The sequence below is a fragment of the Lepisma saccharinum genome, chromosome 11 (genome assembly GCF_977018435.1).
Source record: "Lepisma saccharinum chromosome 11, izLepSacc3.1, whole genome shotgun sequence".
Taxonomy (NCBI): domain Eukaryota; kingdom Metazoa; phylum Arthropoda; class Insecta; order Zygentoma; family Lepismatidae; genus Lepisma; species Lepisma saccharinum.
Genome location: NC_139239.1, coordinates 31,599,742 through 31,626,975, shown reverse-complemented (window position 1 = coordinate 31,626,975; position 27,234 = coordinate 31,599,742). Strand labels below are relative to the sequence as shown.

Below are 27,234 nucleotides of genomic sequence, written 5' to 3'. Positions count from 1 at the left end.
CATTTTTAGTACATATGTTTCTACATGTTTCTAGATATCAAAACAAATGTTCAAAAAAAATGTCCTGTCCTTAGTTCTCCTCGGGCGGCTATTTTTCCAACATGGTGCATGATTTTTTTTTTGCTCGGGTAGTAGTTTACGGAAACCTTATATCTCAAAAACCATTAGAGCTAGAGACCTGGAACAAAATTCATTTTCTAGATAATGAAGTATACTTTCTATGATATTCAAATATGTTTTGCTCAAAATTGCATCCTAAGTATAAAATGTATGGTGGAAATTTGAGTAACAATATTTAAAAAATTGGATTTTTAGCCCATTTTTTTTAATGAAGGGCTTTAGTCTAAGGCTTGAAATTTGTTTTATGTGTACGCCTACCTGCAGGGTGTCTGAAAATAAAATATCATTGCTTAGAAATACAACCCTTTTTTACAGCATTGGCTCAAACATGGCTGTTCATAGAATTTTGACAGTTTTTGGGGTTCAATATCTCAGATGGGTCCTCATGAAAAGTTCTTAAATTTGGCACAAAGGAAGACCTACCTGCATGAATATAACTCTCAGTGAAAATCTCAACTTTTAGACTCAACTCGTTTGGTCAATATGAGGTAGGTATGTGACCTAATTTTTGACGCTGCAGAGTAAGGTTAAGCTACATGCATACCTAGAATAATGAATCCTCTTATTTTTCTTTGTTAAAGTTGGGTTTAAAAAGCCTCAGAAAGTATAGTAACAGAAGATTTTAATACTTGACTTATCAGATATTGAAATTACAAGGTATGCCAATTGAAAACTTGCGAAATTTCATTGCAAAAGGTTTGATTTATTTGGTACCCACGTCCAGTTGGTATTGTCAGCTCCAAAAATGAGTTTCTTCAACATTTTTTAAATGTAGCAGTACATGCATAGCATAATTTTCATACTTTGGATGCAATTTTGAGCAAAACATATTTAAGTATCATAGAAAGTATACTTCATTATCTACAAAATTAATTTTGTTCTCTCTAGCTAATGGTTTTTGAAATATTAAGGTTTCTGTAAACTGATACATGAGCAAAAAAAGCCATGCACATGTTGGAAAAATGGCATCCCCAGGAGAAGTAAGGAAACGAAATTTTTTTGAAGATTGGTTTTGATATCTAGAAACATATACAAAACTATGGACTAAAATTGATTTTTTTCTAAAATGGTCATGCAACCAATTATTTTTAAAATTGGTTGATTTGGCATGGAATGACAAAATAGTGATAGCAGTATCATAATATTTATGCTTTCCTTTGTTTTCAAATCCATTTATTTTAAGTGGAGCAAATTATCAAACTGGCAGTAGTTTTAAAATGACTTATTCTGGTTGACACATGCCATTATAGCATCCTTACCTTTTTCACTAGGCGTGATTTAGTAACGTTATCAGTCAAGGGATGTGTAGTCATGTCAAACAACAGGAAATTCTGTTTCTCTGTAGTTAAAACACCTTTTTCTACTAAATTCTTTGCTAGCCTTTCTCGCACATTTTTCAACTGATAACGAAGTTTCAGTGGATTCCAAGTTTCACCTGCAAAATAAAGCATTGTCAAATAAAATCCAATAGTTTACTTCTCCTATTACTATTACTACTACTACTACTAATAATAATAATAATAATGAAATCATTAAAAATATACCTTATTTATGGAATTTTCAACATAAAAAACAACATTCCTTATGTGACAAAACTTTTCTATATTTTTTATCCTGTGTCAAAAATCTGGAAAAGTTATACCACAGAAGGAACACAGCCTTGATATACAAATCTACATCCACAAATGGAACTCTGTCATCATAATATGAGGAAAACTGGGAATGGTTCCACAGTTCCAGCACCCAGAATGTTTCAGATCATTCCGAAAATCTGAGTTCCAGAGTATCTCAGGTATTCCAGTATCCTGAATGCCAGACTGGTATCAATACTCTACAACTGCCCTGGGCATATCCATAGTCCAAGTTACAACTTGCAGAAGAATGCTAGTTATCATCTGCGATCTCTAATTCCCCACTTAAACTCCCAATGTATTTTTCCTGAGTTTGCCAGAATACTCAATTTTTTCCCATAGTATAGGATACACATTTCACTACCATTTTAAATTTATTGGACAAGGGGACATTTCAGCATTATGTGTATAAAATTTTACGCACAAAACTTAATTTTCTAGATATGAGATTGGATTAAAATATTCATAATGAACTGATTTCATGGCATTGTTAAATCCTTTGTGGTGTCTGCTAATGGAAAAAAAAGTTGAGTAGAATTACATAACATGAATACGTGAAAAGCATTATCAAAAGTGTGTTACGTGTGTCACACTTTAAAAATGTAGCAAATTTTGACTTCAATTGTCTGTGAACCATACAGGCTGCAGATGCTAGTAACTTTTATTGGTGACATGTGCAAATTATATGCATTCACAAATATCTAAATCTTAATGCAATTAAAAACAATGCTAATTTCCATATTAATTCATTTTGTTATTTTCATGAAATGCCCCACAATAGCCTCCCTCATATCTTCTCTTAGCCATATAATCCGCACCTGTTCATATATTATTATTATTAAAGTGCTCCCCTGTGCATAGCACCACGCCATGAAGGCGTATAGGGGGTGTGGGGGTAACGCCCCACACTTTCTTGATCCGGTCGTGAGTGGGGGTGATGTGATCAGCATCACGCCCCTGACCGCCTTTACCCCCCAGGGTTTCCCCCAGGTACCCATGTTATTCGACGCTGGGTAGGCGCCGGGGCCGCTTCCACCGTTAGAAAAGTTCCCGGATTTGAACCGGCCGGGGATCGAACCCGGGACCTTGAGCATGGTAGTCAGACGCGTTACCGACTGAGCACCGCTAGGACAGATTAATTGGTATCCTATCAATATTGGCTGAAATAGGGTTATTGGTGTATTGTTTTATCAGGAAAATTATCAATAATTTGTAATTTAGCACAAAATTCAGACATTTTGTTATTATTTTATGAAAAAAAAAATTATGTGCAATAATTTTGTATAATTAAATGTCTAAATATGCATTTATCTTTCCAAAGGCAAAAATCAAATTGCAATCACTTTGTTGCATACAATAATTAAGGTGAACATTTGAGGATTTTCTATTGAAAATGTAGAAGTTACGTTATTAGTATTGGCAAAAATTTCATATTAGTTCATTCTTAATTACTATTACTTTCTGATATCAATAACAGAACTAATTCAAGAATAAAATTATATCTATTTGTATATCATTAAGGACAAAGATTAGAGGTTTTCTAGGAGTCAAACATGCTTTTACAAATTGTATTACAATTCACAAAATAAAATTTCAATATACTCAATATACTGCTAGTAATGTCTTCTAAATTTCCAATAGGACAAAGAAATAAAGGTAAAATACACATTTTGAAAATTTCTGTCTCAGGACAATTTTCTCTTAGTAAAGCTGGATGTCCACTGAGACGAAAGCATAGTGAAGTAACAGAATATAGTTGATCAATTGCAAGCATGCCTACTGCGAGCGAAGCTCAACAAAATTCCTCCGTTGGAGAAGTCTCTGGACTTCTGGAGGCAAAAAAAAATATTTTCACACCCCTCTCCAATTGGCATGAAGCTGCGGAAGGAAGTGGTGGAAGTAAGTGGCAGCCAGGATTTGAAAGCTACATAATTACCAAAGTTACATGTACTCCTTGAGGGATGTGAGTATCTTGGACGTTCCCCTACACTTCTTATAGTATTTGCTACTTCATCTTTCATTCTAATAAATTATACCTAAATTTCCAGTATTTATTAATTAATCGATAGGTATCAATTAGGTTTGATTGTGTACTACAGGGTGTCCCACACAAAACCAGTACTCCTGTAATGAACAATACATATTATGCATACCGGTTTTATGTGGGATAGCCTGTAGAAGGGATAAATGGGCAAGTGAATCAAGAATGAATGATGTCAATCATTGGAAGTAATTAAGTTAAATGTCGATTGTTTTAATAGAATGAAGAGATAGAACTGAGTAAGATACTAATAAAAATTTAAACTCTCGTGCATCATATATACAGGGTTCCCACGCAAACTCCAAATCCATTTTCCCTGAGATTTCCCTGAGTTTTACAGAATCCTCATATTTTTTCCAGAGTATTGAATGCACAGTAAATGACTACTATAATTTTACAATGGCCTCCTCTATTTCCCCTCATAGCCATACCATCCTCACCTTCTTTATTACTGTTGTTTTCTGATGCAAATAACAAAACTAGTTCAATAATAAAATAAAATTACACTTCTTTGCATGTAATTAAGAACAAAGATGACCAGTTTTCTAGAACTTTAAACAACTCTGAAACAATTTCTAACATATCTGATTTAGAACATTGAAATATTTTCACACTTTCATAGATGTTTATAAATGGATACAATATCAATTAATCTGTAATGCGTACAATAATAGTTAAGACAAACAAATTATTGGAATTTTTAAAACATATAAAAATGAAGTGACAATTATTAGTAGCAATTTAAAAAGGAATAATAAGTTATTGAGACTGAAATATAAAACAAGAAATGTACTTAATGTCGAATACAGCAAATTAAGAAACTTTACTTCTCAGAAGCTTCAAGTTTTTTTTAATTGTTCTGCAATAGCCTTTGCTTCTTCTTGCATCTTTTGTTGTTTGGCTTGTAAAGCACAGATGTCACTTGCTTTATGTTCCATTTCTTTCCTTTTGTTTTCTTTGTGATCACATTTCTTTCTCATCTTCTGCAATGCTTCTTCGTATCTAACACGTGCACCTGTAACACTTTGGATCATATCTTTGCTTACTTCTACATTTGACACTCCTACCACTTTCACTGCATCATAAACTTGCCGAAACTTCTTTCAAGTTTTCTATTAAAACCTGCTTATTTACAGAAAACCCACTTTCCACATATGCAATATCATGTGATAAAATCAAAACGAACTTAACAGTGCTCCATAACTCAGAGAAGTCATCTTTGCCCTTCATGACACTTGTAAAAAAAGAATTTAGTGCATCAGTTTTGATTGAAAAGTTACAAAACTTCTCTTTCAATTCCTTTTCACTACTGACATTGTGCAACAATGTCTTAAACTGGCGAATTACTTTATCACCAGTTACAGCCTTCATTCTCTTTCAACTGAGAAGTTCCTGTTTATCACGTCTTCCATGCGCTGAGCACATCGCTTTGGAAACTGAGTCATTTGCTTCGGAACTAAACAACTGGTGGCTCTCACCAACCTGAACTTAAGGGGACTACGTTCCACAATCTTCTCTGTTGTTGGTTGGAAAAAAATTCTACAGCTAGTAAAAAACATAAGCTTCTTCTTTTCATTCACCTCTTTAGTTTCCAAAGCAGCTTTGGCACCAATTCCAATATCAATCTTTGTCAAAGGAATCAAGTTGTCAGAATTCCTGACATCAATTTGCATTAATTTAAAACTATTTTTTGCATTGTCCAAGATGTCACTTTTTATGAATCTCCCCATTACATCTCTAACAACACTTTCTAGGGAGTCATGAAGAAATGGGAACATAGGTTTGGGGGTTTGGAACATTGTCAAATATGTCATTCTGGCATATCTGTTGAGAAAACTATTTCACTACATGATATTAATGTAGATCTGCTGGTCCTACAAGTAATTCCATTTTACACATATGTGAGCTATTGAGGCTGTAAAAATTCACATGTCACGTCAAGACTATAACAATAGTTGAACATGATCAAAAACTTAAAATATGAACAAGTATTTATGAACAGTACATAATTCATATATGGCACTAGAAAGTAAATATTTAAAATTCTGTTCTAAATGCAGTAAATACACAATCAACAATATTGTACAGTATATGAACAGTACATAATTCATATATGGAACTAGTAAGTAAATATTTAAAATTCTGTTCTAAATGCAGTAAATACACAATCAACAATATTGTACACAAGAGATGGCAGAAAATAAATATTTCCCTAAACAGGACACTCCATTTTTTACTATTTTGTAAAAAAAGAAGGAAGAAAAACTTAAAACTACTCCCTAATAAGGGGAATCAGATGAACACTGGTTAACTTTAGACATCAGGTTATCTTTATTATGCGTTTTCCACATCTTGAAATATATTTTACGTCATGTAAAAGATCAAAATCGGTTAATTAAATTTTAAAAATCGCAAAATTTATGAGGGTATACACTTGGTCACCAGCCCTGGAATCACATTTAAAAACAAGGAACAGACAAACAAATAGATATGAGTTCCTTCCTGAAAGAGAAATGCTACAACAGCTTGGACCATCCACAGACAGGAGCATATTATAATCCCTCAGTTTTGCTTCATTGGGAACCATTAATCAATTACAAGATTTTCCCTGAGATTTGTATTTTTTTCAAATTCCCTGAGATTTCCAGGTTTTCCAGGTGTGTGGGAACCCTGTATATACCATTTATTCAAAGTGTTTGCATTATACAAAGCTAACTGTTTCAGGAATCTGTGGATCAAGGCAGTGCATAGAAGGGGGAAAAGCAAGTAGGAGGAGCAAAGTAGTGCATGTAAAAAACTGGTAACAGCAGCCATGTTTCCCCTTTGCACTCGCTTCCCCTCTCCCACCTCTCGTTGGTTGAGCCCTTTCCACTCATTACTTGTGCAGACTTGGTTTGGTTTGCTTGTTGCGGAGATTCCCGGGGCAGAGTGTAGAAGCACATACAAACTTTTCACAATACAATAAAATAGTGAAATGAAATGAGGTTTATCTTTCTCTAATTAAACTTTCATTAAGCTTCCCCCCCTCCCTATCAGTGGGCCAGGGCACGCTTAAGCGTTACAGAACCCCAGTGAACCACAAATACCGGCTCCAGTGTGGACTTGACTCGCTGCTCCTGCCCGTAGCTGCAATGCACGTGGATCCCGCCCAGCAAACAAGCTTAGTGCGATGACGCAGTGGCGTCTCGTGGCCTCAAATTTGGCCGGGGCTTATTTTTTAAAAAATTTAAAATATAATGACAATTCACATGAATTACAAAAAAAAGGTATTTTTTTCTTCTAGACTACAAAACTGGACTTCCTTTTTAGAAAGAATTTAAAATGTAATGACAAATTACATGAATTACAAAAAAACGGGTATTTATCTTCTTCTAAACTACAAAACTGGACTTACTTTTTTTAAAGAATTTAAAATATAATGACAATTCACATGATTACAAAAGAAACAGGTATTGTTGTGAAACATACCTTTCTACGAACTATTTTCCTGTAGTTTACGGTTATTACAAGCATAAGAAAACAGTTTTTCTTTGTGACGTTTCAGGAGAACACATGCTCCTTTCATCAGACATTTATTTTCATTTTGACTAAAGTCTCCTGTTCTCCTGAAACGTCACGAAGAAAAACTGTTTTCTTATGCTTGTAATAACCGTAAACTACAGGAAAATAATTCTACACTGCAAGCAATGCGTACATACAAGAAAAACTTTCTATGAACGTTGACTCCTGTTCTTCTGCTCAGCAAATTTTGTAATTACTTTTTTTTTTAAATGTATTCTATCTCTATTGTAAGCAAGTGCCAAGGCATTTGGTCTGTCTTGTCCCATTGCATTTCTTAAGCAGGTTTTAATACGCTTCAATGTGCTGAAACATCGTTCAGATTCAGCTGTTGCCACTGGAGTTATTAAAACTATGTTTGTCATTTTTACTGTTTCTGAAAAGGTACCCTCTAAATAATTTTAAATAAAAAATGAATGCAATCTACTGATAGAGTTTATGTTTTTCAACTCTTCACTACAATAAAGAACACGAAGTTCCCTCTTTAGTTTTCCATCTTCTATGAAGGGATAATAAATCTGGGAAGATGCCTCTGTTTAAAGATTGTTCTCTTTCATTACGTCCTCGTAGAGCAAGTTCATGTCGACCACAGAATTTTAAGCAATCGATAATTCTATTTAATATATGCCTATTTTTATGGACAAATTCATTGTCTTGTAACTGACAGCCTATGTCCTTCATCAATTTGGGTTCTAACATCAACCCTGCCAAACTCACTCAAACATAGCGAATGAAAGCCACCAAAACACTACAGAACAACATGCGAGATCGAATGCGACGCAACGGAACTAGCCCCAAATCAGCACTCAAATCCACTGCACTCTCCCCTCCTCTCTCTGCTAGCATGTGACCTTCACTGTAGCGTTGGTGGGTGTAGGCCACGCCTTCCTTTGCGACGTGCCCCGGAAAACGATAATTGACATCAATGCCGCTAGGAGCGCTGTCATATCCATTGCAACAGATGATGAATTTACGTGGGTAAAAATCGCCTTTTAAAAGACTGTGTGATAGTTATGCGTTATGGTGATTGATAATTATGTGAATACGTCCGTTTTTCTTTAGGGGCTAAGCCCCGGAAGCCCCAAGGGACGAGACGCCACTGCGATGACGTCAGCCTGGTTTTATCCAAGCTGGGTCTCGGGAAGTGGCGCAGTGATTGTACGGGATCCACTTCACGGAGTGAGTCATGCCTGTCCACGCAGATCTCTAGTACTGCATCACATTAATAATTCACAGTTCTTTCGATCTGATTTGATTGGCTAATTTACACAATGATGGACATACCCAGACTGGAATTTGAGCCTAGAACCCCTGAAGTTGTGGCACACTGTGCTAAGAATTCCACCACGGAGGTCGGCCAACAGTTCTATCAAATACCCCAAATTCATATTTTTACTTTTAATATCATGATATAAACAATAATCAATTTCAGAAAGATTTCAAATCTTCACATTTGGTAGTTCCTGACAGACAAGTTTACATCGACCTGCTGGTTTTATGGCCAGATAATAGTTAATTCAGCAACTATCCGGTAGGCATGGTAGGCAGTTAGTCCACTTAAATTTGTCTTTTGCAGCTCTGTTAGTATCTGAGATACTGATAATTGATATGGATGGATGGACACAAGGGTACTTTTTACCCCCAAGATTTGTTGATTGATACCCTAAATCAGTGGTTTCCAACTTCAAAAGGTCCGAGGGCCAAAATTATATCCAGCATTTGATTGGCGGGCCACATTTTTTTTGGGGGGGGGGATTAAAAATTACAAAAAATGTAAGTACTGAACTGAAAATGTAGTACTTTCGCATGACCTAAATTTCTTAAATGAGGCAATAAAAATAATGGAATCACAAATCAAAATTGTATAATTACAATTTATTTCACAAAAACTCAATACTTATGGATGAATTGAAAGAAATGAAAAACACCCCTTACAAATAAGAATCCTTCACAGTAAGTGTTCAATGTGAAAATTGAGGCCGATCTGCTATTTTTATCAACGTTGGAATGTCCACTTCAATTTCTGTATTTGAAAGTCTCAGAAGGTGAAGAAGTGAAGAATCTGCCAGTCGGCTTCTGTAGTGGTTCTTGATGAACTTCATTGAAGAAGAAACACTTTCACACCTGTATGTACTGCCGAACATCGATGTCATTATTTGCCCAAAACTACGAAGGTTTGGAAAGCATTCCTTTGAAAGGTATTTGAAAAACTCTGGCCCCTTTTCTAGCCTAGTTTGAAGGAACACATCGCCTTGCAAATCACACAATTCAAGTTGGAGAGAAGCTTCTTGTTCTTCCATGTTAACACCAAGAGGATTGCTAAATAGATGAATGCTGCTCATTTCATATGGCTCATTTCGATATTTGCACAAACTTTGTCAAGAGAAAGTTCTGTCACTTTAGATTCTTCTCTTGATCATTACTGACTGCAAAATCAATTCTACCTGTGATATTCTTTCTTCACAGAGCTTCCGTTCCTTCAGTAAAAATAGAACGTATTTTAATAAAAATACATAAAATTAATGTATTTTGCAAACTGGTTTTCCAGGCTGCAAAAAAAAGGCATCGAGGGCCAGTTGGGAACCCCTGCCCTAAATTATGAGAAAATTACAACCAAAATACCGTAGTTATGCATGTATAATGCATGTGAATACATAATGCACACCCTGTTATTTTTATGGGGAAAAGCAACAAACAATTATATCTTGTAGATAATGCACAGTACAATGCACGTTCAAGAAATGGCTTTGTTAGTTGTAAGTTGTAAAGCTGTTGCTATGCTGATCAATGAGTCATCAACCCATGCCCCCCAACCCCTGCTTCCACTGTGTTTAGCATCCCAATGATTTCACTTCTGTAACCACCTTGTTTAGTATGTAGTAGAAGAGATATCAAAATTATGGTATGGATTTGCAGTGGTCAGGAAGTTATTTTCTATTATTTCTTGCCTGACAAATACCACTGATAGGTATCCCGTGTGACAGGAGGTACATGCTAGAATTCTTCAAGAATTGTGCCACTTCTCAAAAATGCTCTGATAGAAAGTGAAAAATCATGGGAAATGGCAATTTCACTTTTACAGTGTTTCTTTTTAAATTATTATTATGAAAGTATCCAACCTCGTAATTTGTATTTGGGCCTGTTGATATAACATGTTAAATGCAGTGATATAGTGAAAACATTCACAGTTTCATGTTCACTGTCAAAATTATTCCATGCATAATATACACCACAGCTTTTGGGAGCAAACATTTTGGGAAAAAGTGCACATTATGCATGAGTAAATACTCACCATTCATAAACTGTTTGATATCTGGAGCTTAACTGTACTGGTACTTACCACTCAAGTACTCTATCCAACTCTGCACAGTCTCAGGAGGATCAGTTTCTTTCATGTGTTTCAGTGCCTCATCAAGCAAAACATCACCTGTTGGAGTGTCACTTTTATTAAACAGCTTCCTGTTCAGCAAACTTTTTCGTCTCATTCCAGCCTTCTCAAGCTCTATGCGACCACGAAGTGCCAGTTCAATTAGGATGCATCCTCGTAAGCCACTTGAAATGCAATCATTCCAAAAAGATGTGTAGCCCTGGAAAAGCAAATGCACTCTGTAAAGGTAACTGTGGTTTGTTACAAGCACAAAAGAATACAGAAGGTTGTTCGGGATCTCTGGTGACGATTTTGAAAGCCGCTGGCGGCGCTGTTATCAACGTCAGTCCGTCCAAACGGTGCATGCTGAGTCACGTCAGTACCGAGAACGCGTGTGCAGAGTGTTGTGCCATTTACCTACAACGATGCTGAAGAAAATTGAACCATACTGGGAGGGCTACATAACAGCCCTTTCCGATGCTAAATATAGCTATTCGGCAATCAAAGGAATGTGCAAGAAGCGTGGTTTTGTGATATCGAAGAACGGGATCGTTGCGGTATTGAACAAAAAAGACAAAGGCCGACTGGGCCTAATTCCACAGGGGAAGAAACAGGCAAATCCACGAGCAGCTACGAGTCGTACACCGGACATAGTGAGAAAAGTGAAGGCCCTTCTGTCAGGTGGTAACCCTGCCCCCCAAAGGAGTATCGCACGTAAGCTGGGAATGTCTGTGTCAACAGTGAACACCATAATCAAGAAGGACCTGCAACTAGAAATGCGGCATAAGCGGCGAGTTCACTAGCTGTTGTCTCGCCACATTGCGGAACGTCGCACGAACGCTAGAAAGCTCTATGAGACCTATCTTGCAGGGGAGAGATGGAAAAATGTGGTGACATTAGACGAAGCATATGTCTACCTTAGTGACTGTCACAAACCCCGCGCGATTTACTACCGCCCTCGCGACAAAAACAGTTATCAAACATTGTATCGAGAATGCCAGGAAAGTTTTCCACGGGGTTTCATGATCATCGCTGGAAACTGCTATAATGGCAAGCTAGCAATTCGCCGTGTAGCTAATAATGTGAAGGTGAACTCCACGTACTATCAGGATTAGGTTTTAACACCCATTTATAACATAGATATCCCGGCACTGTATGGGGGGGCCAAAAACCAGGTCTGGGTGCACCAAGATAAAGCATCCAGTCATACCTCCCGTTCGACTCGTCTGTTCTTACAGCGAATGGAGGTGGAAACTGGCATCCGTGGAATTCCTTACAGCGACATTCCGGTCAAGGCGCCAGATGGGTCACCCATGGACTTCTGTGCATTTGGACTCCTAAAACGGGCCTGAGGAAAGAGACGTCCACGCACTCTCAATTGCCTCTGGAAAGCCTGTCAGGAGGAGTGGGAAAAGTTGGACATGATAACTCTTCGGAAAAGCCTGTTGCAATGGAAATTACGTTGTCGGGCTATAGCGCGGAATGCTGGTTTTCCAATTGAGCATGATCGTTGGTGGCGACATGGGTTTTCATGAACTTATCACCCTTCCAACATTGTCCTCAGAGATCCCAAACGACCTTCTGTATACAAATTTTTTAAAACATAACTCTGATCAAGTGCCATGTGCATGTGTGTGCTAACCTTGATCAGTATATGTATAATCATGCAGTTTGCACTGTCATAAAATGATAAAAAAAACTTATTTCCCCCACCCAAAATAAATAGAAAATAACCTTAGAATTTTATGACTTTCTTAGAAGGAAAAAGTTTTTCACTCTTGACTGAAAGTGGGAAACCTAGCAATACTGATGACAATCCACCAATTTTGTAAGTGGTTTTATTATTGCACTATTGAAACCTCACTAAATGTCATATATGAGTAATGATTAAGCCATTTCAATTTCATCTCAATATAAAAAAAAAATCATGCCTCAAAATATTGGGAAACAGTGAAAATTTCTTTCGTTACTAAAAAATAGATCTATGATTAATTGATTGATTTGTTGTTTCAAGTCCACTTTGTGCACATTAATGCTAATCGGGACTGTACCTACAGTTTAGTGGGATCTGAACCACTATGTGCCTCCACCGGGTATTGAACTCGGGAACCCTTGATTACAAGGTGATGGTGCTACCGCTGCACCATCGGGGAGGCCCTGTATGATTAAGTTAGTATAAATCTCTTAGTCATATGTCTGGAAATGAAAAATTATACATGTGGTTGACATTTTTTTCTAGACATGAGAATTAGCACATGGTTGTAAAAGATATCAATGTGGCTATAATATGTGACATGCGAAACTTTCAAGAACCTTGTAAATTATCACTACGGTCAACTAAAGGCACTTTCCTGCAGTATTATCTCCAACATACTTACATGCACAGAAAACCTTGGAAATCCAGTTTTGCTACATTCTGTAGAAAGTGATACAATTTCACTCTTCTTTCAACATTAACAATACTTACGTGTACATTACTTCAATTTTATGTACACCTGAAGCTCCTTGTAGCTACTGTAAAATTTCAGGCACTGGCACATGAGATTAACAAGATGTGTTAAAAAGAATTTAGTATTACTATATTATACTACATACTATTATCATTATAGTAGTTCTATGTACTGACTCTAATTTCACCCCTTCCATTCCCACTCTCTCCTGAAATGCATTTCTAGGATGGCATTGAAGGCTTGTATGACTTTGTTTAATCCCCTGTATGTTTCAAAAACTTACAACTTTTCAAGGTTCATTTTTTACTTTAAAAACAAGAAAATGTCTGCTGTTTTTGTCAGACATGTGCAAGTGAATTAATTATGATTGTTTTTTTTTATTTTCAATGTTGAATCAGGTCTATGTTAAGATATCTTTCTTCTCATGTAAGTCCAAAACAGAAATAACTTGTCTGCAATATAGTTTGCTAGGTCTGGAAGCAATGGTATTCATTTTTATGCTTGGCATCTATCCTGCTTAACCACAAATAACAATCAGTTTCTTCTTCATAGTGGCACAGATACCTTTACAGCAGTGGCAGAAATAAAAAAAAGAAATAGTAGGATAATGAACTACATGGCATGCACAGAAATATGACAGGCATATCTAAAATTTGTTTTAAATATGTCAGATTGGCACAAACAATGAACACTATTTTTACTTTTCATGTCATAAATTTTATTGTAATCAAAACTTACTTCATAAGCACCATAAATAATAATAATACATAGGGCTCGGAAGTTGATGACCTAAAAATGTCCAAAAATTACCTTAAAATCCTTTTAAAATGACCTAAAAATAATTTTCGCTCTGATAAACTGGATTTTTTTCATAAATTACAAGAGAATAGTTGAATAATTCGAAAAACTCATTGTTTGGTGGTTTAAACTACTGAAAGAAATGGATAAAAGCAATTAAGTGCTAACGTAGTTTTATTTATTTTTACTTCAAGGTTCATAAAATACAGCGCAATGTTTTTCTGTGTAAGTCATTAATTTTCTTTCATAGTGGACCTTACACCATACAGTGGTCGACCAGCATCTTAAAATATGGTCGTGTTTTGCGTATATCAGATTGTATTCTTTTAAATATTGCAATTTAAAATACAGATTAAAGCAAGAATAGAGACCACCAAGGGAACACCTCAAAGTATTTTAAGTTTGCCGAAGGAAAAATAAATTAACCACAATAAATTATTTAATGCATTGCCAAACACTTCAGTTAAAATAATATTGTAATTTTCCATTGAATGTATTTTCGGTTAATGGTGAACTTGCTAAAAGGACTATGTCAGGAAATTTAAATATGTAAGTTATTCTAGCAAATGCATTTAAAATTCAAGAAAGATGAATGAAGGAGAAAAATATGCCTCAAAAATGAAGAAAAACAACAAAAAATTCTGAAAAATGCAAAATAAAAGTAATGTTTTCTGGTTCTAACTGAAGGGAAATGGACAGATATTAAGTTTAGCATTGTTTTCAAAGGTTAGGAAAAAAAAAGAGGATTTGCCATCAACTCCCGAGCTCTAATAATAATAATATAAAAATATAGCTATTCACCTTCATAATTTTGCGAAAGGCATTCTTGAATACATTTCACCAATACCTTAAATACTTGTACAATTATGAGCAGAGGCAGGTTGCAATTGAGGCATAAAACTTGCTAAGATGTACAGTGTTTCAAAAGCAGTGCAACCCTCCAAAGTTTCATGGATTGTAACATGAAAACCATGAAAGATATTTACATTGGTTTTTCTCTCTCGCCATAAAGCCTCATCCATTGAGAAACTTTTCAATGTCTAACATTGTAAGTTTACCCCATACAAAAATTTCTATGAATTAATCACTGGTGGAAGTCAGTGTTAATATTTTTCCAAAATGTCACTTTTGGGTGAGAAACATGTAAGAAATTATCAAAGGGTCATAATTAGATGCCCGATGCAACGTTAATCCATCATTCGTGACCAATATGGGTCATGTGCAGCATTTGATGGGTTAGGGAGTCATTTTAGGGGCATATCTACTTAGCTGGCAACACTACAATGTTGGCATCAACACACACAGGCAAAGTGAGCTTAAGTATTGGCCATACATGTAAAAAATCATAATTTTGTATCGAAATTGGACTTTCTGAGGAAAATGTGAACATTTCAGGAAATTTCAGAAATCGGGCTTATCCCATTTGGTCTCCTAATTGCCACTAGTCAAAACGATGATCCCATATTATGGTACGAACATGTAACTACAAATCTCCAAAGATTCATCCCCAACCATTTAATAACAAGGTGCCAGCAGTGAAGGAAAGAAAGCTTTGGAATTAGTATAAATTTCCCGAAATGTATGCATTTCTTTACAAAATATAATTTTTATGTTGTTTTTTTTCAAAAACGTGGGAATGTGGGTGACACGGCATTGATAAGTGATCTTTTTTGGTGATATCCTGAAAATTTCAAGCTATTTGCACCCATAGGGCCAATACTACAAATGAATTTTTCGGAACACTGTTTATTGACACAAGGTGGGTTATTTATTCCCATTAAAAAAAATAATAATTTCTTCACTGCTGGTTCTTTATTCTTGAAGGGAGGTGGGAGAAATTATAGTGGATTGTCTTTACATGCTTATTTTATGAGACGAGACAGTTAGTTTTGATTCGTGGCAATTAGAATTAGGAGCCAGTCTTGATGAAAACAAGACATCTAGTAGCCACATTTACGAATCGTGGTTGCAATTTCAAAACAAGCTGTCAGCTGGCATGCAAGGACCGAGTCGCAATAGAATTAAAAGTAAAATTTATGCTCAAAATTATGGGTGTTCATGTAAACGATCAGTGGCGTCTCCTGACCCTGAACTTAAGGCGTTGTCAAAGAAGGAATGTTAACCCCTCCCCCTCTCATTTCTGTGACCCAATATTACTCATTTTCTCCGAACATTTTTGGTGTAAATTTAGAAATATTTATAAAAACATTAAATTACAAATTATTTTAAATGAAATAAATACTTCATTTAAAATATTAATATTTTTGAAGGGTAAGGACAAGCAAGGACTGTTTAAAGGAGAAAATTAACGTTCAATACTGAATACTTCGCCATACAATTAATTTTTAAAGCAGCAGTTTGCAACCAGAGAGGTTGGTGGAACCCCCATCACCCCTACAAAAATCACCGTGGACATAAGAATGACCCGTTCATTGAAAAATTGCTAAAATGCACATTCCCGGTTTTTCCCCTTACCCTGATCACCTGATTCCCCTTACCCTGCGCTGATCACCGCCTCATAAAATTTGGATTTATCCCCTTCTCTCAGCTTATAAAGTAATTCTTTCTCGATGGAGATAATTCAACTGACCACTCATTACAGAAGATCCATTGTATGTCTGGGCAAATAATTTATCCCCACACTTATATTTATCCATTATTTCAGTCACGTGACTAAAAAGAACTCCTGCAGTTTTATCGGCGCTCATGTCATGAAACCCAAGAAATCTTTCAATGACTTTTTTCTGTGAGTCCGAAAAAAAACGTAACATCGTTGACACCGGAGATTTATTGCTAATGTCTGATGTTTCATCGACCATGATAGCCACAAAGTCTGTGTTTTGAATTTCATTGTAGATTTCATCTCTCAGAACATCGAAACTGAATTTATTAAATAATTTTGAATGCCTGCCGAAGTACCGTGAAAAACTGTAGAATTTAATAAATGTTCTTTTAATGAGGGATCAAACTCGGCACTGGCAATAAGGAATTCCATGTAATTGCCATTATTTAGAGATGCTGCATTTTCCTCATGGCCTCGGCAGTTCTTGCTTTGTTAAATAGTAGACGGCGTTAATCAACCTCTTTAATATTTTCCTTTTCTTTTTTACTTTTTCATTGTGTATCCAAAAGACCATCAATTCTAGTAGGGGTGGCAACAAAACTACTAAATTTAAAGAAACTAGAAAGATGCAATTCAGACTCACTGTGTTTTTTCACTGCAGTATTAAGATGATTTAAATCCGCATACCCTTGATAATTCCAAACACCTTTTTTAGTCGAAAGTCGGTATGGGATATTTTTTATATCCCGACATTCGGGACGGGAAACATTCTCAATTTCCCGACAAAGTGGGACATTTTCGGGACGGGGAATGTTCGAAATTTTCCGAAGCTCTTGAAAAATCGAATTCTACACGTCATTTTCACCTTAAGTGATTGTTTCTCCATTTCTGATACAAAAACTAAGAATTTCAGATAAGTTCCAGACATTTGCAATGCCGAAAACATCGAGAATTAACAAATTTTTACAATGACCATTCGGTATTTTCCCGACTGCTCGGGATCCCGAAAAAGTCGGGAAGTCATTTCCCGAAGTCGGGATCGGGACAGGAATTTTTTTTTCCGATCCCGGTGCCGACTTTTCGGGATCCCGCACTCCCGTAAGAATAATAAACATGTTCAACAGTAAACTTTATTCACCACATCACACCCGCAAAGCCAGTCTGAAATTTCATAGAGTTCTTTTCGAAAATGTCTCTCAAAACCTTCTCCAGCACCACTTTTTCCTATAACATATGTTGACATCGTGAGATTCGGACATGGTCGACCATTGTCAATCACTTGTTTCTTCTCTGAATACGAAAGCGAAGAAAAGGAATCATTTAAATAGTTTTGCACAACACTTTCACTATTCTCCATCTTAAAATAATCACATCACTTCACACCACACGTTTAAAAAATAATGCACAACAATCACGAGCAAAACAACGCGGAACGCGGGGTGAATTAAAGCCAAACCGTTGGGAAGAAATACAACGCCTTGAGAAGCTAACCATGGAGGTGGGTGGCAGGGTGCGCATGCGCGGTCATCCTATGTTTTGGCAGTGGTAAGACGTTGTATTTCCTCTCAACGCCCTGGCAGTGCGGGACCGATCTGTATGCCTGACAACAACTGCGCGCTGCGCCGCGTTCGTAAACTACCGGGCGCTCGAATCTGACAATTAAAGAAAAATGCTCAAAATCGTAATTTATAAAAGTACAGATACTTTCTTCTTTATTTCATTTTCCTTTGGCCGTTGACACACGACTTACACACCCAGAGAAATCGCCACTGTAAACGATTGCCAATACTTAGGCATATGTTGGCTGAGTGTTGACAAAAATTGTCAGCTATGGAGATATGCCCCTAAAATGGCACTATTCAACTTCATCAATATAATTGCCAGTCCTAAACTCATCAAATGCACTAGTACATGCCACACTAAAAATTAAGTTTCTTTTCCAAAACTCCCTGAGCCAAGAGAGTGACATGAAGAACACTTTGAAGCAAAGTACTGAGTCACATTAAATGTATAAATAGTTTTAGAAAATAGCTATATATTTTATTTACTTTCAAGCATGCATAACTGAATAATATTAATGGAACTTTTGTTAATATTAAAAATTTGAATATAATATGCTTAAAAATGAAATCCAGACTGACCAGATGAGTGACTTCTACAAGGCATTCCCTGACATTCGCTACAAGACTCGGCGGCAAGCAGCCCGGCATCAGTGCTTGTCTTTCCCGGTGAACAGGCTCGCGACAGTCGCTTATATTAAACCTCGTAAAAAAGTTTACAGTAACAGGGTAAGTTCTGAATAAAAGTGGAAAGAAAAATGGGGAAATAAAGTATACAAAGAAAGACAATTCACACACCATCCATGAGTTAAAAGAGAGTATTGTACGAAAAATCGTGAGAATTACAGTAGACGAACTTGCACGTGTAAATGCCAATTTCCTTCGGAGATGTCAGGAATGTGTTGCAGCAGAGGGACATCATTTTCAACACCTTCTGTAATCAAGGTTAGTACACAATATGAAAACTGTAATTTTAATAGCCGACTCTAGTGACTGTCGCTGACCCGTTCACCGTGAAAGACAAGCGCTGATGCCGAGCAGCTTGCTGCCGAGTCTTGTAGCGAATGTCAGGGAATGATCTGTAGAACCCTTATATTTCTTTTTCCACTCAAAGATACCTGAATTTTCTGTTTATATTCACGGGGATAGCTAGGGACTAGCCCTTTCTACAAAATAAACAATAATCAACATCTAATGGAAGCAATTCTTGAATTGAAGACGATATTGTTAAGATTTTGCAGAATCAGCCATGAAAAAAAAAAGAAGTTAGAGATCACCCATATAAAAAAAACGTATGAACTCCTTCTGAGGAATATTTATTCTAAACTATTGTATAGCCTTGAGTACTATAAACTTCTGGGTCAAAAATTTAATATCAACATGATCTGGTTCAGGTTCTAACTGTGGATTGCTAATCTCATTATTAGAGCCCGGAAGTTTGGCAAAAAGCCCCTTTTTATCTACTGCATATATTGATAAAATTTTTCCGGATAACGTTTCTTATGTTGTTTCGAATGTTTTGGAAGCCTTTTCATTTTGCCTATTTTTTATTATAATGCCTTTTTTTGCCTTTTTCAATGAAATTTGACCATTTTTTTTAAAAAAATGTGTATATAAATTATTTTTCTCCCAAAAAAACGTTGTTGGCATTTATTTTTCTTCCGTTTATTATGTGAATAATTTTCGCCTTATTTAAGTAATATTGAACTCACACTTGTTTCAACATTGGTGAAGGAGAAAAGTGTGAGAAAAAAGTATTTCATGTTGAGTTAGGATATTGCCTTTCGGTTAACATTTCCTTGTGCATGATTGACTGCTGAATTGGACAGGTTGATTTCGAACACAAAGAAGATATTTCTGAAATCTCCCTCTCGAACCCGAAAATTTCAGGAAGTTGCAATTGAGCTTAGTTTACCTCAGCAACCAGTCTTGACGAGATAGGGAACCTGGATATCAGCAGCTATATATTATGCTAACAACCTGCAAAAAATCAGTGAGGTGATCGATGCTCTTCCAGAAAATGAAGCGGTTTCAATTCGTGAAGTGAAAAATTTCCTGTGCTATTCAAGTTTATTTTTGCACATTATGGTGCATTGCCAGACACAATTACAATTATAGCATCCATGAAAATCTTCGAGGAATCTATGCAGCAGATGATGGAAGTGCCAGGAGAAAAGTGGTCAGCTGTTGCGGAAAAGTGCAGACGGATAGTAATTGCAAATGAGAACTTGAAACAATTTAAAACAATTTGTGATATTCTAAAAGGTGAAAATGCTGTTACTGATCAGTCCAGCTACATTAGCTTGTTTTGTGTATGCTCCAATAACTTCTGTCGAAGTAGAAAGATCATTTTCTATTATGAAAAACATTCTCTCTGATAGACGACTATCAATGAAAGTTGAGAACTTAAAAAACACCTTGTAGTTATGTGCAATCAATACGGAGAAAAGTGGAATGCTCTTCCCAATGTAGATTTTAACATTTTGCCAGAAATTATAGATAAAAGTAAGTGACTTCCAAATGTGCCTTTTTTCGGTTTATTTTGCCTTTTTTTTCATTTTAGTGCCTATTTTCCACATTATAAATGCCTTTTTGCCTGCCTATTTTAACGAAAATAAATGCCTGAACTTCCGGGCTCTACTCATTATACATGTACATGAACCTATTCTACACCATATTTCCATGGTTAAATGGAGGAAACTGCACATGTTTTGTACGCTCTGCAACATCATTGACAACAACATCCCAAAATACCTGTTTTCAAAATTGAATGTCAGATGTAAAATTTACTGCCGCATTACAGAACCTAAGCTTACCAGTCCTCAATCAGTTACCCAAGGTCTGGAATACACTACCAAAACAACAAAATTTCAATTGTTTTAGCAACACACTCCATGTAGGTAAGTGATAAACAAGAAGCAAGATAAATCCACATATGGTAACCAAAAAATGCTTGATATTTTCTAATTTACAGCTCTTATTGTTTCTATTATTAATAAGTTTTCAATTGTATTGTGTTGTCCTTTAACCTTTGGTGGATGGAAGCCTCTCCTGTGTGTTAGCCTCTACGGATGAGGGCTTTCCGAAACTGTCACGAAAAGTACAAAACTACCAACTCGAGAACTAATTCTCAAAGATCAATGAAATCGTATCTTTTTTTTTCTCGGAATGACAGGGCTTTTAGTGGAGGTGAAATTTATACATTGTACCTCCCAATAATAAAAGTTAAAGGAAGAAGAAGAAAATAGAGATTTTACCTAAAAATTAAAATTTGGCACATGTGTGACCACCACATTATACCAAAGTGAATAAAAAAAATGTAGTATGTAGCAGTGGTACATTCCCACAACCATGCAAAGCTGTGTTGAAAATAGGCTGATACTTCTAGGGAAAAAATAACAATGTATAAGAAAAGCATTGTTGCCATCTTATGGGATAAAATCTAGGAAGTCACTCTTAGTATTGTAACCGATCTTGGACAAGCACCCCTATAACCATTCACTCAACCTCGCTGGGAAAAAAGACGGTTAAAGCTCTTAACATTTTCCTTGCAACAGTTGAAGCTGGTTGTTTGTTATGCACTCCGGGTCGAACATTGATACATGTAAGAGTGTGATCATGAACTTAGTTTTTGGACTCGCATGTACAAATTTAGTAAACTATTTTGGAACAAGTGTAAATAAACTAAAGGGAATAAAGTTGAGTCTACAATTTGAAAGTTTAGTGTTAGTACAAAGTTGCAAATAGAAGTTCTTCGGAGAGGAATCCACTTTATTGCTAACTGGTAGGAAGTGAAGTTGTGTGGAGGAGCCCCATATTACTGTGTGCTCGTTTGTGAAAGAAAAGTTCTTCTATCGTGAGCTGTGTAAGAACTAATGGTCAGCACATAATCCCTGCCTGGATATTTAAAATATCTCTATGGAATAGATACAGCATATTTTAAAAAGGATCGACAGAATTAAAGGCAGATTGAAGAAGTTCAGCTGGATTTTTGTCGTCATCAAGATTTATACCCCCCAACTCCCTCAATGTGTCTAGTGCTTCAGCATGTTTATTGTTAAGTGAGATTACTAATCACACCGACGAAGTTAACGCCTAAAGTGGTGAAATAAAAATATATAGTAACGAAGAAAAGTAACTACCTACGAGGGCAGGTAGTTTCATGCTTAGTGTTGTAGGCATACTTGGTTACTAAAAGTTGTATAAGGTATAAAGAATTATTAACATTTTTTAAGTGAGAGAAATATTATCCTTGAAAAATGCTTGGGCTAGATTGTACTGGCACATTCACACATCTTTACATGTATATAAGCTGAAAACACTCTTCCAGCAGCTAAACTTTATGTGCACTTCCACAATCTATTTGGTATGAAATTTCTTTACAATTACTGATCCCAGAATTAAAATAAACAACAGACTCTCATCCTACAAACTTCACTCACTGATTTTGAAAACTTCCAAATGCTATCCTTGTTCCTTGTAAATTTGTGATAGATATTCAGCCTATGGAAGCCAGACTATAGAAACAGTTGATAACCAGAGTTCTGAAAATTATATCTAACGAAATACAATGAAGATCTACACTGAAGATTAGTATAGTGTAATGTTGCTATTTTGATACTAGTTAGAGCAGGGCATGAAATTTCTAGTTTGAAATCAGTCGCCGGACTAAAATCTTTGGTCGCCACTATTTTATATTGATAAATAATAAAAATATGAGCAATTATTAAAAAGTTAGGAATTAATGTTTGTGTAGTGCTGTCGTTCTGCACTGAAGTACCACTTATCAATCGCAGCTGCTGGGTCAAACTCTGACAGGGAAAGGGGGGGGGGGTCCGTTTACGGAAACTCTGAGCAAATCATCCAGTGTCTCAGTCTTCAGAGAGTTCCTGTAAGTAGTCTTGAGTCTGTTGTGACAGCTGAAACCTCTCTCACATGAAGCTGTGCTCACCGGTAGAACAGCACAAAATGTCAAAATCTGGAGCAAATTGGGGAATCTTGCCGAACACTCCACACTGTGGATCTTCTCCAGCGTCTGATTCAAAGCTGGAGAAGAAAACAAAAGTTTGTATTCTGTCCACTCTGCTGACAGAACATCCATTTTCTCATTATAAAGGCTCGGGTTCAAGTATATGTAGAGCTTCTTTATTTCTTCTATCCCAAACTGAAGAATATTTTCTTTGGGAGGCCAACCCAAGGTGTTGAAAACATGCAGAGATGCAATCGCATATGTTGATATAGATTGCAATCTTTCTGTGATGTACACCTTCGCATTGTTAATTACGTTTCCTCTAACAGTCAAACTCTCGCTCTCCGTTTTGAATGTTTGTGAGCTGCACATCCCTGATCTTCCCTGAAATGGATACATGGTCCAAGAAATCTTGTTCGCTTGGTCCAACATTAGATTCCAGGTCAGCCAAAACTGAAATACAGTGTTCAATTCTTATTTTCAGAGATAAAATCAAAAGATTCTTATTTTGTAGTGCCAGGCTTAAAGGGTTCAATTTCCCGTAGAAATCCAAAAGGAAGTACAGAAGCTTAACAAATTTAAATTGCTTCAAACTTTTCAGCAAATCCTTAGCTTTAGCGCCATCGTTGTATTTTCCATGGGCCATCTGTTCAAGATTGTTCATAACAGCTTTCCATGATTGCAAGTGAGCTCTTACTGCACGTTCTTTGCTGGCTAACCACCTAATAGTGTGGATATCACCGAGTTTTAGAATTTCTTCTATAACTTCTGCCGTTTCTCTCAAGAGGTGAAGTCTTGAGGCATTTTTGACACACATTTGAAACAACGAAATTTTAGTCGCCAATGGCGACCTGGCAACCGGAAATTTCGCGCCCTGAGTTAGAGTATATATTTTTATCTTCCTAATAGAAAAGAAACTTCATTCTATTGCATGTCTTGCAACTTTCTAACAAGATATGACATCAATCTATGGAACATTAAATGATTTATGCAAGTTTTATAGAGAAGTATTAGGAATTCTTTTAGAACACTGGGAATGATTGTGGAAGTAAGTTCGAAACTTTGAGAAAAGTAATTAGCACAGTTTAAAGTTGCACAAAAATATTATTTATCAGATAAAATTATGATTTTAAAAACAGCTTACGCAAGCATCATGGGCACCACCTCCAAAAGGGTTACTTTTTCAATAAAAATGTGGAAATACAATGGCAATGAAAACTAAGAATCCTAATGTACAAAAAAGTGTGATTTATCAATGCCAAGTAATTTCACAGAAGTTTGAAAATGATGTCAGCAAGCAGAGATCCTTTTGTTTACTGTTGTCTTGGACACAGACTACTGCTGGAGTATCTTGAATACAGATTACTGCTGTCCATGTCTCTGGCAAAGGGGTTTTGCACTTGAAGATGCCACATGTTCAGCTGTTGAAAGCCTTTAACTGTGCTAATTATTAGGTCATCCCATAAGTAATGTCGGTTTTCAAGCACCACTGTAATGATGCCATCTGACGAGTGAATTGTGAAGTACATGGCACGTGCCATAGCTGTGTGATATAGGACACGTCATTGTGCATGAGAGCGTAGAGGGAGAACAGTATACTCCACGTTTTGGAACAGTGGCATGTGTTTGACCATGGCAGTATCGGAGGAACACATACGGCATGTCATCCTGTATGAATTTTACCAGGGACATTCAGCCAGCGCAGCGGCACGAAACATCAATGTCGTATATGGGCAGGGTGCTATGGATGTGCGGAAGTGCCAGAGGTTTTGTTCTGGAGACACCAGCCTCACCAACAAGCCACAAGAAGGGAGACCTGTTGACCAAGACAACGATGCCCTGCGAGCAGTGGTGGAGGCAAATCCAATGCACACTGTTGAAGAACTGGCCAGCGAACTCAATGTCACCCATTCGACCCTTCATTGTTATTTGCAGGACCTTGGGTAAGTGTCGAAACTCGGGAAATTGGTACCCCATGTGTTAACGCATCAGCAGAAACAGAATCGAGTGAACATCTGCAGTTCGCTGCTCACCCGTCACAGACGCGAGCCATTTCTGGACAGAATGGTCACAGGGGATGAAAAGTGGATCGTGTACCATAACATTACCTGCAAACAGCAGTGGGTACCTAAAGGGGGGGGGGGAAGGGGGTGCAGGAACTGTGTCAAAACAGGACCTCCAGCCTTGCAAAGTGATGTTGAGTGTTAGGTGGGATACCGTGGGATAATCCATTTTGAGCTCTTGCCACGTAACCAGACTATCAATGCAGATGTCTACTGTCAGCAGCTGGAATGCCTACGGACTGCATTGTTGGAAAAACGTCCTGCTCTGGTTCATTGCAAGGATGTGCTCATCCACGGTGATAATGTGTGCACAAGAAGGACCTGTGCAAAGGTGGAGGATTGTGGCTGGGAGAAACTTCCCCACCCAGCGTTTTCACCAGATCTTGTACCAACAGACTACTGTCTTTTTCGCAGCCTTCACAACCACCTGTCCAGGAATTCGATGGAGACTAACAGTAGTGTTCCAGGCAAGTTATTGTTCTTTTTCTCACGGTGGAAAAATACGACATTACTTATGGGATGACCTGATAGTTTCTCCAAGCTCTTTCCTTGCACAATTGTTTCCAGTATTTTAAAGCACCACTTTATACTCCTATACAACTTGCAAAAAAATCATTATATATTTGGAACTGTTACCCCACAACTTTCCAAAGTCTTCAATTTTATGGTCAAAGCAAAACAAACACAACAGCTGATGAGGCTGTAGCACTCTCAAGCACAACTCCCCCTTTGCCAAAAACATGAAAAGCAGTAATCTGGGTAACAGTTCAGATTGTTTTATGATTTTATTCAAATTCTCCTAGCAGGAAGACTACCTATTGTAGAATTTTGGCAATCATTGTCACTCGATATTTGAACCTTCTTTAAAGTAATGAGCACTGTTTGGATTTTGAAAAAGTTATTAATGTTGGAAAAAAAACAACTTAAAAATTTCCTTACGCAAGCATGCGTGCTTCCCATGGACAATGTAGACTAGTGGGAATTAATGTAGAAGTAAATTGGAACCTTAGTAGAATGGGTAATAGTTTCATACATCGGAGACACATTTCTTCAATTTTACACAAGAAACTTCTTACGGAAATGAGTTTCTCCAAGGTTTACAACGTTCGAGGTATTTTCTTTCATCGTGGAATATATTTGACCGGGAAATCATGTATTTTTCAAGATAAATATCTCACCGACGCACAATTGCCATTGCTTTCATTTGCTTGCCCTACGACAACTGGATGCTGCGTACGTTTGATGACGTAAGCCCCTGTCAGTGTTTCAAACCCCCCTTTTTTTTTACTATGCTTGCCTAACATAACCAAACCTAACCTAACCTAACCTTTTTGGAAATGGTTTATGGGGCTATCAGTCAGCTACCGTGCATAATGGTTCGTGGGGCTATCAGTCAGTTACCCATGCTATACGCCAGCTACCCGTTCATAATGTATAATTTCCACCGGTGACGAACAAGATAGTATGTATTTTTTGGTGAAGAAGGTTGAAACACTGCATACCCACAACATGATCAAGATGTGCCTGCCATATTGTGTGTTCCGTAAGTGAAGAAAGGAATAATAAAAACACTCAGAATGTGGAAAATTGCGTTTGTTTTCGTGTAAAAAGCATAATGGCACCTTGAACAATGTTCCACAATACTCAATTGGTAAGTACGAACCATGCGAAACACAAAATATCCGATTTTAATGCGTCTCCAATCTATGAAACTGGTACCGTAGAATGCATTTATGGACTCTATTTTAATGCTACGAGAACCAAACATGGCCTGTGTAACCAAACTACAAAATCTTAAGTAATCACTAAAACTCCGCAGTATGTGTTAACAGAAATAAATCAAAATCGAACCACGTTAAAATTGCATTCGCAGCATGATGAAATCCCAATGAAACAAAAGGAACTTGAGCCTAACGATTTGTTCGGAATTAAACAATTTGAACTTGGGCCTCATTCTCTTCCATGAAGAGGTTAAATGGCATGCTTGCTAATGATGGGTGTATTATAGGTTTTATGAGTAAGGAGACAACTGATTGCATAAGTGATAGTAGTAGCAATAGGTAACATTCATAAATTTTGCAGTAAGAATTACCATTTATATTTTAGATGAGTGAT

General features: G+C 36.7%; 1 protein-coding gene across 1 annotated transcript in view; it reads right to left on the bottom strand.

Moving 5' to 3' along the window:
• Positions 1-27,234, bottom strand: part of LOC145994699 (Golgi phosphoprotein 3 homolog sauron-like) — a 34,933-nt gene that overhangs the window by 6,885 nt on the left and 814 nt on the right. Inside the window, exons 2-3 of the mRNA XM_083130868.1 lie at positions 10,691-10,937; positions 1,380-1,555 (exon numbers count right to left, since the gene is read on the bottom strand). Coding sequence (XP_082986994.1) covers positions 1,380-1,555; positions 10,691-10,937 — 423 coding nt within the window. The remainder of the gene's footprint in view (positions 1-1,379; positions 1,556-10,690; positions 10,938-27,234) is intronic.